The following is a 16,008-nucleotide window of genomic DNA, read 5'->3' on the forward strand; positions in this document are numbered from 1 at the left end:
GGAGGATTTTATTTAGGGACGATTTTAAGTATAATTTTAATTGGAACACAGCTTCGAATATTTGGTTTTAATTTGGTTTTAGAGGGGTTTTTATTTTTATTGATATGTATATCTGTTTTAATATGCTGTGCACCGCCCTGAGTCCTGCGGGAGAAGGGCGGTATAGAAATTAAAATAATAATAATAATAATAATAATCATGTCACATGCCAAACTATAAACCATAGTTTACAAACACAGCTAGACTTCATAATATCCTAACTAAAAAAAACCAGCCAACATAGAACAATGTAATAAGATCACCAGACACTATTATAAGAGCGATATATAAATTATATATACAAATTATATTTAAAGCAGATTTAAAATTCTGGATTCAGTTCTAGAGCTTACTTATTCATTCATGATTAAAGATCAAAAAATGAGAAAGAATCCAATATATACCACAGTTAGCAGAGATTCATTTAAAAAATACAGTATGAAATAAAATAATGCAAAATAATAAAAAAGCAACGTTAAGGCCAAATTCAAACCTTTTTCTTCCTGGTGGCAAAGTGCAACACAACAAATTTAGCTCCTTTCATAGATATATGAATGGATCGATCTTTTAACAGAAAATAAACTATTTCTGCTTCATGACAGACAGACAGTTTTGCATGGAGCTTAAGGAACAGTCTGGAAACCAAAAAACTGAGTTTTAGTCACCCCTTAGGCACAAAGACAGCTGGGTGACCTTAGGGCCAGTCTCTCTCAGTCTCTCTGACTTTCTTTTTTTCTCTCTCCCCACCCCCACCCCGTCCCACCCCAGGAAGCAAGCACTGGCAAGCCACTTCTGAAATCTTGCCAAGAAAATTTCAGGGACTTGTCCACATGGTTGCCAGGAGTCAAAATGGATTCAATAGCATAAAGTTGGTTAGTTCATTAGGCCAACCCAGGAGTAGGCAACCTTGGCTCTTTTATGACTCATGGACTTCAATTCCCAGAATTCCTGAGCCAGCTATGCTGGCTCAGGAATTCTGGGAGTTGAAGTCCATGAGTCATAAAAGAGCCAAGGTTGCCTACCGCTGGGCCAACTTAAATGGTAAAGAAGGAATTGTTCATTTGGAGCACTTCTTGTCATAAAAGGTCAGGGCAGCAATACACACGCAATACAATTAGTCTTCATTTAGCAATTGTCTCAGACAGTGATCATTCACAGTTACAATAAAGTTTAAAAAGTAACTTTGTAACCAGTGTCCACATTTATCACTTTTACAGGTCTTCTAAAGCAAAGGAAAGCTGAAGTAAGATCATAAGCACAGTTATAGTTTCACTTAGCGACTACTTTGCTTAACAGCTGAATTGCTGGTCCCAATTATTGCTAAATGAGAACTGTGTGTACATATTCTGATAGCTTCAAATGAAGACAGACATAATTGTTTCAAGAAAAGGACTCTGATTTGTTTAAAGGATGAGAGAAATCCATGAAGTGTAATATTATATGCAATAGTACCGAGATAATGCATTTTTTTCACCATCACTGGTAATTCTAAAATTCACTATCAAAAATAATATATTTTTTATGAATAGAAGCAGAAGGCAAAAGCATAAAAAATGTTTTATATATTCATATGGTGCCTTGAGGCTCATATGACTTGACTAAATGCCTTCAGAAAATCAACTGCTGTATGACAGATGTTAAGATAATTGTATTTTATGATGTATACCAAGGTACTGAAATGAAGAGGAAATCTCTGCATTACTCACCCATGTTACCATCCAAATAGGAGCCCACATTTACCCTGTACTTTTCACTTTCATTTGCGATTCTGAAACTGGAATATGTTGCAAAAGTTGTGGAACCATTGAAATCTTCCACGTCAATCCGTAGTTGATGTGTACCTGAACATCGAAGGGTAAATGTTATTAGAGAATGAATACTAGAGATACAGAAATCCTTGAAGGGAAGCATATTGATCATTGTAGCAGACTTTCATTCCATCAGGACATGACCACAGTGGAATTGTGAGCCATGTCCATCCAAAAGCAACGATAACCAACAATATGGAGGAGCAGAATTCAGGAGCACAAGAGTTGGCCCAGGAAAATTAAACCACTGTCCAGAAGTCACAAACTTTGTCTTGTCGTTTTGCACAATTAGCCAGAAAACGATCCATGCATTGCCACTTTTTCCTCTGCTTTCGCAAAGCCAATATTTTTTAATAACTTTCTACCTACATGTGGTGAGTAAGGCAGCAAGGAGGGATACAGATTGCTGCTGGGGTGTCCTAGTTCTGTATATGAATATATTACCCAGGGACCATGCATGTGTGTGTGTGTGTGTGTGTGTGTGTGTGTGTGTGTGTAAAAGACAGTGATGGGCCCTCATGAGAAAGAAAGCAACTTTCTCTTTTTCCCTATTTTTAAGCATTTTATTCCTGATGTTAGTTATCAACTGTCTCGGAGAATCATGCTACATAAAGTTCTGAAAAAAATTGCAAATTACAGAAAAAAGTTTATTTTTCTCAGATTTCATTTATGAATTTGGAATGTATTATTAATCTTTATGGAAGGAAATAGAGGTTATGTCTTATGGACCAACAGGAACAGATCAGAGTCTTTCTTTTATGCATATTGTGATGCAAAGAGAGTCTCTGGTAATATTAGAGACTGAAAGGATTGATATTCATCTTTCCTTATAAATTAATTCAGATAAAGATAAGCATTGTCTGTGTGAACAAATTTAATGTATCAAACTGAGCATCAGGTAGGAGATTTTGGACTTACCAGAACTGGTGAGAAGATGGATCTTATCATTGCCCAACCAGAATTCTGATTCTTGCCTCCCAAATCCTTTCTTGTATGATTCCCATTCACGATAGAAATTGATAGACCCATCCTGCCGCTTCTGAAAGACCTAGTTGAGAGAGAGAATCTGCTTTCTTAATGTTATACCATTTCCATTTAGGTCTCTCATACTGGCTTAGTAAGTTCTTACTAGGCTACTGCTTTAAAAGTAAAGCATTGTGGCAGGGTGACTGCTTAATTAAAAAGTTGTTTGGAAGCACTAGTACCCATGTTATCTGGACTTAAAATGCAGTATGAAAGGCCACCTACGCTCCCATCTGCATACAGGACAAAAAAAGAAAGAAATCAAGAAAAACTGAGGTGGAATAGGGACTGCCTATTTTTCTCTAGTCTAGAATAAGGATTGCCTTCTCTTCTCTGCAAAGCTTGTGGAGATGTATGCTGAGGAAGGGGCGACCCAAGGTCTCCTGAACTCTGCTTCAGGCAGGTAGAAGGGAGATTCCTATGATTTCCTCCAAAACTCCTGAGGGCAAGACAAGAAGTAACAGGTGGAAAATTATCAAAAAGAGGATCCCACCTAGAACTAAGGAGAAATTTCCTGTCAGTGAGAACTATTAGTGGAACATCTTGCTTCCAGAAGTTGTGGGTGCTCCATTACTGAAGATTTTTAAGAAGAGACTGGACAACCATTTGTCTGGAATGGCATAGGCCGCAGGGGTAGGCAACCTTGGCTCTTTTATGCCTCGTGGACTTCAACTCCCAGAATTCCTGAGCCAGCATGGCTCAGCTTGGAAACTCTCCCTTTCCCCTCAGCATGGCTGGCTCAGGAATTCTGGGAATTGAAGTCCACAAGTCATAAAAGAGCCAAGGTTGCCTACCCTTGGCATAGGCCGCAGTGTTTCTCAACCTTGACAATTTTAAGGCATGTGGACTTCAACTCCCAGAATTCCACAGCCAGCAATGCTGGCTGTGGAATACTGGGAGTTGAAGTCCACATGCCTTAAAATTGTCAAGGTTGAGAAACACTGGCATAGGGCCTCCTGCTTAAGCAGGCAGTTGAATCAGAAGCCCTCCAAGGTCCCTTCCAACTCTGTTATTCTGTATTCTGTACATAGGTTCTCTAACCTGGCCCCCTCCAGGTATGCTGGACAGCAACTCTTGGAATTCTTAGCCAGCATGACAAAAGCTGGGAATCCTAGATACTGTCACCCCAACAGATCAAGAGGGAGCCAGGTTAGAAAAAGCCGAGTTAGCCTTTGAATATGACTAATGAATTAAAATATTTTTTCCTGTTTTCATTATGTTGGAAGCAAACATCTCTAAGATCTCTTACTTACCAACCAGCCTCCTCCATCTACTTCCATGTCACAGAAAACCACCATCACTTTCCCTGTGATTGGATAGATGGTGTACCAGCCAGTGAGGGTCTCTCCATGTTCACGGAGCTCCTTGCAGTTTCTGGCTCTTGCCTCTGAGAGAAGAATTGGGGTGGGTGGGGGGGAATGTGTGCATCAGTTCAGATTCTATCTGTACTGAAAATATATGTGTTGGGACAATTACAGGTCTCTATGCAAGAACCTCCAGTGAAATTACCATAATGCCGACTGTAGGAGAATGGATACACATTGGTATGCAATAATATTTTTTTAAAAAATGAAGAAAATATTTATTTATAAAATTTATATGCCCTCCATCTCGTATCCAACAACTCTGGGAAGCTTACAACACATAGGTATAGATAGATCCTTCAACACCTGAATAAGACATACATTATTTGAATAGGTAGCAGCTTTCTCCAAACTAGAGCCATTAATTATCGGGGGGAGGATTATGGGAGGTGGAGTCCAACATTCTTAGAAGACACAGGTTGGGAAAAGCTGATAGGTGCAGATGAAATGCATCACAATGATCCTTAAACTGTGATCAGAGAATTTGTACTTTTCCAAGCATCTGTTCTAGCCTGTTCAGGCATTTTTTACATTTATTATCCTGAGTGATAAAGGGCAGACAAAGGGAGATCAAAAAGAAGATGAAGACCCAGCTGATGTCATTTGTGCCAATTATCTGGGGAAGGTTGAAGTGACTGAGTAAACAAGGGGAGAATGCTTAGACATACCTTCCTGCTGACAGCTTTCTAAGCGGCAGGATTCTCCTGTGGAAAGGGGGAAAAAAAACTGCTTTTGAGCTGAATAGACTCAGGGCTCTCCAAGTAAAAAGAAATGTGAACACGAGAACTATTTCACAAACTCTGAACACAGGTAGTCCTCAACTTACAACCATTCATTTAATGGCCATTCGGAGTTACAATGGCACTGAAAAAAGTAATAATAATAATCAGGGCTTTTTTTTCTCATAGAACGCCCAGAATGGAGTTCCGGCACCTTTTTTGGATGGAACCTTGTAGGGTAGGCAAGGCGGGTTGTATGACATGTGTGAGTTCCGGCACCTTTTTTTTTTTTAGAAAAAACCCACTGATAATAATAATAAAGTTGGAAGGGACCTTGGAGATCATCGAGTCCAACCCCATCGCAGTATCCCTGTAGTCCCATGATCAAAATTCTGAAGTTTGGCAACCGGCTTGTATTTACAATGGTTGCAGTGTCCCAGGATCTTGTGATCCCCTTGGCAACTTTCTGACAGACAAAGCCACTGGGGAAGCCAAATTTACTTGACAATCATGTTACTAACTTATAACTACTGCAGCGATTCACTCAACAACTGTGGCAAGAAAGATCATAAAATGGGACAAAACTCGCTTAACAACTGTCTTGCTTAGCAATGGAAATTTTGGACTCAGTTGTGGTCATAAGTCGAGGACTCTCTGTATAACAACACTTCTTTTTTATGCAAGTTTGTTACCTATTTTCCTGCACAGAGGAACAGAGGTATAGAAAACAGGCTGCAAAGAACTTGTCTTGCAAAGTGATCGCCGAAGTAGAAGCATGAGTGAGAGTATTTGTTTGGAAGCCAAGAGGCTTGGGATTTCCATATATCTCCCTCATTAAAAAAATGGATTTCTGGAGATACGTTACCTTTGTCTCCTTTGTCTCCCTTTGGTCCAGCTTTTCCAGATATCCCAGCAGAGCCCTTTTCACCTAAGGAGAACAGAACAATGCTTCTTAAAAGAACATCTGGAATATACCAAGAGCTTTCCAAATCTTGTCCTGGTAAAAAGCAAGGTCATCACACCGGGTGCCATCTTTCAGTTTGCAAAAAGGGGACAACAACCCTTTTTATAAACAGGAAAGCTACCTATACACTTTCCACATAATGGAAGAATGTATAACTATTCTGAACTTGCATTGGTTTTAGGTTTTCCTCATCTTTCTCAAGCACTGCAAAGACCATAAACATTTTGCTAGGAAAGAACTGACTAATCCCTGGAAAGGAAGAAAGCTGGTGGGCATAAGAATAGTCCCTTTAACAGAACGATACATTCCATCCTCCCCCCAAAAGGACTAGAACAGTGATGGCGAACCTTTTAGAAACCGAGTGTCCAAACTGCAACCCCAAACCCACTTATGCATCATCGGGTGCCGGGTGGGTGTGACCCACTGGCTGGGCATGGTCCATTGGGTGGGTGTGGCTGCGGTGGTAACGGCAGACTGGGTGGGACTAAAAAATTCAATCAATGAATTCCAACTTTGCAAGTTTTTTTTCCCCCCGAGAAGTTGAAATTGACTGAACTTTTTTTTTTTCACAAAGCAGCGGAGGCCTAAAGCGAAACGGTTTTATAAAACCCAGCTGAAGGGCTAGGACTGGGGCGACGGTGTGCATGCCCACAGAGAGGGCTCTGAGTGCCGCCTCTGGCACCCGTGCCATAGGTTCGCCACCACTGGACTAGAAGTTCCAACTATAGGAGCACTCCCAACTGCTACTATTGTACAGTCATCAGCATTTTTAAAATCCTCTTCCTGACCTGAAATGCAATCTTGTTAGTATGGCACCCTCCCTTCCTAGCTGGAACTTGAGGGGTGGGTCATGGTTTTCATCCCTCTGCCTGTAACCTTGATGATGCTTACCCCAATATCCTTTCTTCTAGACAGTCCAGGCTTTGACTTTCCTAATAATAGAACAAATAAGCTGCTAGATCTCCTTGACACCAATCGTCAACTTACCTGGGGGCCCTTGAGGTCCTGGCTCACCCTTGGACCCAGGAAGTCCATTTGTTCCAGGCATACCTGGAATTCCAGGTATGCCTGCCTGGCCCTGGAGGACAATCTTGTCACGCCCACATTCTGCTAAGCTCTTCAGCTCTGGAATAGAAGAAAGAGCATAAACTGAGTGAAAAACTAGAGAGAAGCAAGAAGGTTTTCCTCAGAGTCTAACAAGTCACACTAAATCAAGGTGGCCTTAGTTTGGTTGCTAGAAAACCAGGATGATGCAGCAGATAATACTGGATTTCTATCATGGGGAATTCTGGACAAGTTCATTCTTTTTTTCTTTTTTTTACTGAGCCTTCACAAGCTTTTAAAGCCTGCATTTTTTTAACTGCTAGACTAGAGGAAAGGTGAAAAGGGCAGGAGGAGGAAGAACAATGACATGTATAGGATACTCTAAGGAAACAATCCCTGATACTAACATGTACACGTTTTCCTTTCAAATATTCTAGTTGATTACCTTACACACTTTATATGGGGGAAAATCAAATATTTCCACAAAAGTGCAGTTCACTGGGAGCCCAGAAAATATTTGTTCTCTAACAAATCCATCTATGCATATAAGAATCAGATTTCTTTCTTCTCATTTATATTTTTGAATGTATATTTAAAACTTGTTAGCTAAATTATTAGATAACGCATAGGTTATACATTCATTACATTTAAAAAGACACACACATGAGTTACTGTGTCTTTAGTGATTTGTAGAAGTACTAAATCCATAGGTTGAAAAAGTTTGATATTTATTGACAGATTTTACATAATTTTCACAAAATGTGTAATTAGGCGCCTCTTTCACTTCAGTCTCGGGCCTCATCCAGCCTAGGTACGGTAGCATGTTTCATCTCCAATCTGCATCAGGCAATCTTACTAGATGCTTCGTGAACCACCCACACTCTCTGCAACCAGCCAATGGCAGAATGATAAAAAACAAGGACCCAGGTGGGACCCTACCTTCTTCCATTCCAGTATATGCTTCTTGCAGCAAGTAGAATGGCAGAGCCCCATCTCGGGGCCGTGGGGGAGTAGTGGCAATGAACCAGGGTAACTTTGATTCAAAATGGGACAATTCGCCATGGCTGATTTGCCATGGCTGACTCCACCCCGGCTGACTCGCTGCAACCAACTTGCCTCAACTGACTTGCTGCAGGACAATTCAATGTGGGACAACTCAAGAGAGACACAAGAGAATTGCAGCTCACCCCAGCCTCAATGACTTCTAATTTGAGAAAGATCGAAGCTAAAGCAAGACGCCAGACCCTCTGCAACTTACTTGTCCCTCTCTTGCCTTATTCTGTGTTGATTGGTTCCATGGTGAGTTACCCCATGAGTTGTCCCATAGTGAGTTGCCAACAGTGACTCGGCCATGGTGAACTGGCCTTGGCAAGTTGTCCTAGACCCACCAGGAGTTGAGGGAGATGTGTTTCTGCTAGTGAGGAACTCCAGCAACTATGAAAATCATTCAAAACTGTCTTTACTGTGTTTACTTTAGAGTATGAGCTACTTCAAACTGATTGATTCAACACATGAAGCCCAGCTGGATTAGCTCTGTTCTTGGATCAGTTCAGCCTTTATGCGTGAAAGATGCTTTTGACACAAAGCATCTGATTAGGAGAATCTTTTCAGGCTGGGAAACAGTATATGCTACAGAATAGAGCACAGATGTTTTAATAAGGCATGCCTTTTTGGCCAAAGACAAACGCCACTGGTCTATTTCTTTCCCAATCCATTAAACCCTTCTCCTAGAATTGCTCTAGCTCAGTGTTTCTCAACCTTGACAATTTTAAGGCATGTGGAATTCTGGGAGTTGAAGTCCACATGCCTTAAAATTGTCAAGGTTGAGAAACACTGCTCTAGCTTCACTAAAGCTTCTACTACCGGTCTGTTAACTTTGATCTTTGAACGTCGATTCCTCCCTCTGATCAATAACAAAGCAGAAAATGGCCACTAAACAATGCCTTCCCCGCATTGTTGCATTTGTTGCAATTAGGAAAAAAAACAAACACAAAATTAGCCATTGTCTGGAGCTCTGGCAAATCCTCCAGCAGCACTTTCCCTAAAGGGATGGGGAAGTCCCAGGAGTTCCCACTAATGATGATTTGCCCTACAGTTTTGAGGGAAGCTCTCTAGACCAGTGTTTCTCAACCTTGACAATTTTAAGGCATGTGGACTTCAACTCCCAGAATTCCACAGCCAGCATTGCCTAGTTTGCTATCCTTTAAATATGTCTTTGAGCTCGGCTATGGGCTTAAGTGTTCTTATATATATAGCAATGCCCATTAGTTCTGTAAACAGAGAAATGTGGAAATAATAGAATTTCCTTGCAAAAGTACAGGAAGAAACTATGTTGAAAGTCTTCTTTTGCAACACCTGCTTTCACAAATCTTGGCACCATTCACAATATTTACAGATGAGGGATGGAGCTCTAGAAATAACGGAAATCCCTGCATTGCATTACTTTCCCCACCCTTTGTCCTTTGTTGAGCATTTTCTGTGGAACAATGTGGATCTTTTAAATGCTGTTATCAGAGGGAGAGAAGAAACATGAGTGAGCCGAACTTCAGGTAAACAAATACTTCAGCTCTTACAATTTTCCTTCTTGGATAAATACTCCCTGACAAAGACTGACAATATCCCAATTAGCCTGACAAGGCTGATTATATTTAATGCATGACTAAAAATTAATAGGTGTTGTTCATTAATCTTCTGCAATTTTCATATGATCTTATGGATTATAAATGTATTGTACACCTAGACAAGTATGAGTATAGACTAAATTGCTTTTTTAAATCTATAGAGTGAAAGAAAGGCTGTAAAGTAGAGTAATATCTAGAACAGAGATCCCCAAACTTTTGGGCACCAGGGACCGGTTCCGTGGAGAAAAGTTTTTCCGCGGATCGGAGAGTGCGTGGGTTTGTATGCTGCCTGCATCCCAAGGATGGGGCTTTGCTTGTTTGTGCGGACCAGTTGCTGATCTAGAAATTAGATTAATATATGATTATGATTATGATTATGATTATGATTATGATTATGATTATGAATAATAATAATAATAATAATAATAATAATAATAATAATAATAATAATAATAATAATAATAATAATAATAATATAAAGTTGGAAGGGACCCTGGAGGTCATCTAGTCAACTCCCTGCTCAGGCAGGAAATCTTATACCATTTCGGACAAATGGCTGTCCAGTCTCTTCTTAAAAACTTCCAGTGTTGGAGCATTCATAGCTTCTGGAGGCAAATTGTTCCACTGGTTAATTGTTCTATCAGGAAATTTTTTCCTTAGTTCCAGGTTGCTTCTCTCATTGATTAGTTTCCATCCATTACTTCTTGTCCTGCCTTCAGGCGCTTTGGAGAATAGCTTGACTCCCTCTTCTATCTACCAGGCTTTTGTCGAAAAGCAGTGTATGCTAGCCTAGCCAGTCTTGCCATAAAAACAGAATAAATAAATAAATAAATAAATAAATAAATAAATAAATAAATAAATAAATAAAAAACCCTCATTTTTTTAAATAAATAAATAAATAAATAAAAATCTCTTGTAATGGTATGTGAGAAAGATCTTGGCACAGTAGGTGAAGAGATGTTGCCAAAGGACGGCATAGCCTGCAGTTAGATGGTGGGCAGGGCAAGAGGCTCAGAAGAGACCCTCCCTCTCAGTTGTAAAGGAGATGGGTGGGAGAGAGAATTGTCCTTTTGTAATACATGACATCATGCTTTACAACCACATCACTTAGCAATGAAAATTCTGATCCCAATTGCCACTGGAATCCAAGGACTACGGGTACCTTTCCCAGCTATTACTGTGGAAAGGTGAAGCTTGCATTCTCTCAGTCAGTTAAGATGACAGTCTTCTTTTCACACCTCCAGTTTAATTTTTTTCATTCCAGGTAATGGTTAGTTTTCTTCTGACTTCAATTGCAACCTCTGTGTAATTGGTACTTGAGGATGAGGAGTAAATGGGGGGGGGGACATGCAATTGAAATCCCACATCTTTTTAATTTTTAAAGAGTCATTTGAAATTGGATAACTATATCAATTTTGAATGAATGGATAAATAAATAAATAAATTTGCCATGAACATCATTGGATACTTTAAAATGGGTGCAGCTTTGATTGTGCAGCCATGGTTGCCAAGTTGACATTTTGATTCCCCCTCCATTAGGACATGGGACAAAATGACAATGTGCCGAATGTTTTATTAACAATGGTTTGTTCTGTTTTGTCTGGATTAGGGATTGGAAGAGATGAAAGCAGTGGTGGGATTCAGTCGGTTCACACCGGTTCAGGAGAACTGTTAGCTAAATTTTGCTGCATTCAAAGAACCAGCTGGCTTACAGAAGTCCAGTCTAGGCCTCAGAAGCCTGGAGCAGGCCTCCCAGGCCTAGAACTGCCCACCGAAAGTGCATGGATGCCACTTCTGTAAGTCCGTTCTAGGCCTCCGAGGCCCAGGCCTGCATCGAATAAGAGTATGGCCTACTTCAAACTGATTGATTCAACACATGAAGCCCAGCTGGATTAGCTCTGTTCTTGGATCAGTTCAGCCTTTATGCGTGAAAGATGCTTTTGACACAAAGCATCTGATTAGGAGAATCTTTTCAGGCTGGGAAACAGTATATGCTACAGAATAGAGCACAGATGCTTTTATAAGGCATGCCTTTTTGGCCAAAGACAAACGCCACTGGTCAATTTCTTTCCCAATCCATTAAACCCTTCTCCTAGAATTGCTCTAGCTTCACTAAAGCTTCTACTACCGGTCTGTTAACTTTGATCTTTGAACATCGATTCCTCCCTCTGATCAATAACAAAGCAGAAAATGGCCACTAAACAATGCCTTCCCCGCATTGTTGCATTTGTTGCAATTAGGAAAAAAAACAAAACAAAATTAGCCATTGTCTGGAGCTCTGGCAAATCCTCCAGCAGCACTTTCCCTAAAGGGATGGGGAAGTCCCAGGAGCTCCCACTAATGATGATTTGCCCTACAGTTTTGAGGGAAGCTCTCTAGACCAATCTATCTTAATTAGCTAGCTCAGCACAGAAAGGACCAATTGAGACTCACGTGCACAGCAGTTGGTTTCTGTCTCCTCCTGTGTGGATAGTCCTCTCTCTGCAGCCAGAGCAATCAGGAATATGAAGCAAAAACCAATCCAAGATGTCATCTTGCCTCTGGGAACCTAGTTTGCTTCCTTTAAATATGTCTTTCAACTGGGCTATGGGATTAAGTGTTCTTGTATATATAGCAATGCCCATTAGTTCTGTAAATAGAGAAATGTGGAAATAATAGAATTTCCTTGCAAAAGTACAGGAAGAAACTATGTTGAAAGTCTTCTTTTGCAACACCTGCTTTCACAAATCTTGACACCATTCACAATATTTACAGATGAGCTCTAGAAATAACGGAATTTACTAGAATAGACAATGTGCCGAATGTTTTATTAACAATGGTTTGTTCTGTTTTGTCTGGGTTAGGGATTGGAAGAGATGAAAGCAGTGGTGGGATTCAGTCGGTTCATACCGGTTCAGCAGAACCGATAGCTAAATTTTGCTGCATTCAGAGAACCAGCTGGCTCACAGAAGTCCAGTCTAGGCCTCAGAGGCCTGAAGCAGGCCTCCCAGGCCTAGAACTGCCCACTGGAAGTGCATGGATGCCACTTCTGTAAGTCCATTCTAGATTCAGAGGCCCAGAGGAGGCCTCCCAGGTCTAGAACGGCCCAACGGAAGTGCGTGGATGCCACTTCTGTAAGTCCATTCTCAGAGGCCCAGGCCTGTATCGAATAAAAGAACCGGTTGTTCAGATATTTTAATTCCACCACTGGATAAAAGTACGGGGTGAGAAAGGAATGTGCCTCCGGCCATCTGCCTTATCTCTGGGCGGAAGGAAGACGGCACAAAGAGACCTAACAACCTTGAGAGCTATGCCTTATCGGTTCATTCCCACAACAATTTGACACCTTTGGATTGGCTCTATTCGAACCAACTGGATGGACAGTTGGGGTGGGGTTTTGGATTCCTACTTTGAATGTATTGCTTTGTGCAGGAAACCCTCAGATCCTGCCTTACTTTCCTATAGTCAGCAACCCCAATAAAAGTTCCTGTTGAAATGCTACACGTTTCAAGAGTTCTGCTTTCTTGGGAGGATTAGCTGAGGCAGCTCCTTACACTTTATAATCTTGGAAGAAAACATCAGAAGTCATTCTTTGTATATATTTGTGGGTTTTTCTTTATACTTTTTTACACTTCTGTTCCTGTTCTTGTTTTACTCTTTATCATTTCTTCTGATCATTAATTTATGTTGTTTTTAATGTTCATGCTTTGTAAAATGCAGTAAAATTATTTGGAAAAAGTTGCCTTGCTAATGTGAAAGTTCAAGTGAAGCCCCTTTGAAGCTGCTTTATAAAGTCAGAAAAATATGTGTGTGCGCGCACACAGTCCACCCTCAAACAGAAACTGCTGTGTTGCTTGACTTACTTCCTCCAATTCCTCTATTGTATGACTTACTCCACCTCAGTTTCCTCCATGTCTGCAATACCAGGCAAATTTCTAAGCAGTGGTTCCATATGCCCAGAGAATTATTCTCTTTGGAAATGCTCTACATTTCAAATTCTGTTTAGATTCTGCCGTTTGTAACCTGTGACACATGTTATTCATTTTCTCTTCTGAATTCTTTGTTCCATAACATGCAGTGATTATATCTAATCATAATACTATTGAAATGAGCTGATAAAATGCTGCTTTAATTCACTTCACTAATCCTAACAATCAAAATATATTTACTTCTTGATCAAAGTTAAAGAGCAAAAAAATCCATTTTTGTTGCTTCCCTCTGTTACATCCAAATCTACATCACAGTTGAGAGGCATCTCGTCTGTAATGATGATTTAACCATTCCCATTTTCAGAGGAGTCAGGAAGAGCTGTATTCTTGTTCTTTAGTCAACTTCTATATAAATGACATCATTACGGTTCTTTCTAAACCAGAATTTTACTCCTTAATCTTTGCCCACCATCCTAGATCCATCTCTTGTAAAGAAGATTGAAATCATCTTCTTAAGTTGGCACCTTATCCGTAACTCAAGTGGGCCTAGGTGCTTTAGTGTTTTATTCTTCCAGGAATTTCTTGAAATCAATTACTCAAAAATGAAGTTTCCATTTTTCTCTAGAATGCACTTTAACTCCTCCATTACAAGGGGAAATCAATTTAAAAAACAAGTGGCTCAAGTTAAGGACTTTAAGTAACTTGGTTATCTTCACCCATTGAAATAACCAACCAAGTGAGTGAGCTTTCTATTAGAGGTCAAAAAGTTGTTAACACAATCTTAAAGTATGCCAGTCTTCTTGGCAATAATAACATCTCTGCAACAATAAAATTGTACAAAGCAAAGGTTTTGAATCTGTTGCTATGTAGTCCACAACTTTGTGTTTATAAGACTGTCTCTACTCTAGAAACTGGTCAGTCTAAATTCCTCAAAGCCAAACTCTGGGTCTTTTGGCCAACTTCAAATGCTATTGTTTGGCTAGAGTTTCGCTGAATTTCTCTTGGGACCTACCCGAGACTTTGCCATCTCAGGTTTTGGCTGAAACAAATCTTTTATTGGTGAGTGTCTGGTTTACCTCACCTTTTTGGAAATATTTATTTCTTCTCTGAGAAAGCAAATTGATTCTGATCTAGCTTATTATGGTTTTTCACCCAGGCAATTCTGTTAATTTATCTCAACCCAAATAAAATATTAATTAGCCTTAGTTAGAGAATCTGGGATTTAGATCTATGAAATAAGAAAGTGAAAATCATTCATCTCTGTTACGGAGCAATTGTAAATTATCCATGGACAATTCCTATCCACCTGTGCATATCCTACGCAATTCACATTCATCCTCATAGGAGACTTTTTAACTTGGTTTGAATAGATGCACTACTATAAAGGAACACAGGAACACATTTGCTATAAACAAATGTATTAGTGTCTTGTGTAACAATTATATGTGTTTGGCTCAGATACAGGCACAGAGTCAGTAATTCTATTATTTCTCTGGGGCTGTAGATTCTTACTAAGTTGCATACAAAATCAACTACACACTGAATTTCTGTACCAAAATATAACAATGCAGATAATTCAATTATTCCAGCAGCTATTGATATTCATATCAATGCCACCACTGCCACCATCCTCATCCTGGCTTAAATGAATGCATTAATTTGAGGGGGACACAGCCCCACAATTTTTGACAATCTCTGATGTGTACATGACATAATCTATAAATGTGTAAAAAGTAGAAACAAACATGGCTGTGCTATTTTAGCAAAATAAAAAGTATAAAATCATAAGAATTGGCTGTAAAATTCCATCCTAGAATTTTACATTCAGAAAGAATTCTGTGAAAATTCACACATGGGATATGGAAAGAGCACTCTGAAACTGTGTGATCTCAGGATCAATTATGGAGAGAGGGTTCTTCATTATGTAGGACAAAACATCACATCTGACTAACCTTCAAGGGCTTACAGTCATACTCTGGAGATTCAAACACTCTGTTGCCAACCATTAGGGATGAGAGACAAGCTCGTTTCCTTCTGGAGGCATTTCCCCTCAGCATTAAACTGCATTGCATGTGTTGAAAACACTTTCTCAAAGGCTGCAACTTTTGTAAAACACCAGGTCCTGCATAAAAATGATCATACATATACAGTAAAATGCCACAGAAATAAGTCAGATCAATTTATTTGTGAGTTAGACTTCCGATTCAGTGTGAAATAGGTGGCTGAATCTGTAGCTGAAAAGAAGTGAATTTTTCCCCTTACAAGTTGATTCTCATGTTTGATCTGAGTTACATTCCACAGATTTCCTTTACCATGAAAAACAGTGACACAGCTGTCTCAGATATTGCTTCTGTGAACTTAGTTGTTTAAGGCAGGGGTCTTTAAACTGGGCCCTTTTATGACTTGAGGACTTCAACTCCCAGAATTCCTCAAGTCATAAAAGGGCCCAGTTTGAAGACCCCCTGGTTTAAGGCAATAGGTTTATGAAAACCTTCCAAGGATGCTTTACTAAGACAGA

At 39.8% G+C, this 16,008-nt stretch overlaps 1 protein-coding gene across 1 annotated transcript; it reads right to left on the bottom strand.

Annotated features, from left to right (window-relative positions):
* Positions 1-1,737: 1,737 nt before the first annotated feature.
* Positions 1,738-12,156, bottom strand: LOC107294268 (veficolin-1-like). Its single transcript, XM_015823491.1, has 7 exons — positions 12,016-12,156; positions 6,905-7,042; positions 5,819-5,881; positions 4,903-4,938; positions 4,124-4,257; positions 2,766-2,895; positions 1,738-1,880 (listed from the first exon to the last, which is right to left on the bottom strand). Exons 1-7 carry the CDS (start codon positions 12,113-12,115, stop codon positions 1,738-1,740), a joined length of 744 nt encoding a protein of 247 aa, XP_015678977.1. The 5' UTR covers positions 12,116-12,156.
* Positions 12,157-16,008: the final 3,852 nt, after the last annotated feature.

The sequence above is a fragment of the Protobothrops mucrosquamatus genome, unplaced genomic scaffold (genome assembly GCF_001527695.2).
Source record: "Protobothrops mucrosquamatus isolate PMUCROS unplaced genomic scaffold, P.Mucros_1.0 scaffold_178, whole genome shotgun sequence".
Classification (NCBI taxonomy): domain Eukaryota; kingdom Metazoa; phylum Chordata; class Lepidosauria; order Squamata; family Viperidae; genus Protobothrops; species Protobothrops mucrosquamatus.

Excerpts from the sequence above, each read along its gene's own strand:
- LOC107294268 (XM_015823491.1), bottom strand. The coding sequence starts at position 12,115 with ATGACATCTTGGATTGGTTTTTGCTTCATATTCCTGATTGCTCTGGCT. Across the intron at positions 4,258-4,902 it reads AGAAAGCTGTCAGCAGGAAG|AGGCAAGAGCCAGAAACTGC; the intron begins GTATGTCTAAGC and ends TTCTTCTCTCAG. Across the intron at positions 1,881-2,765 it reads CCATCTTCTCACCAGTTCTG|GTACACATCAACTACGGATT; the intron begins GTAAGTCCAAAA and ends TTCGATGTTCAG.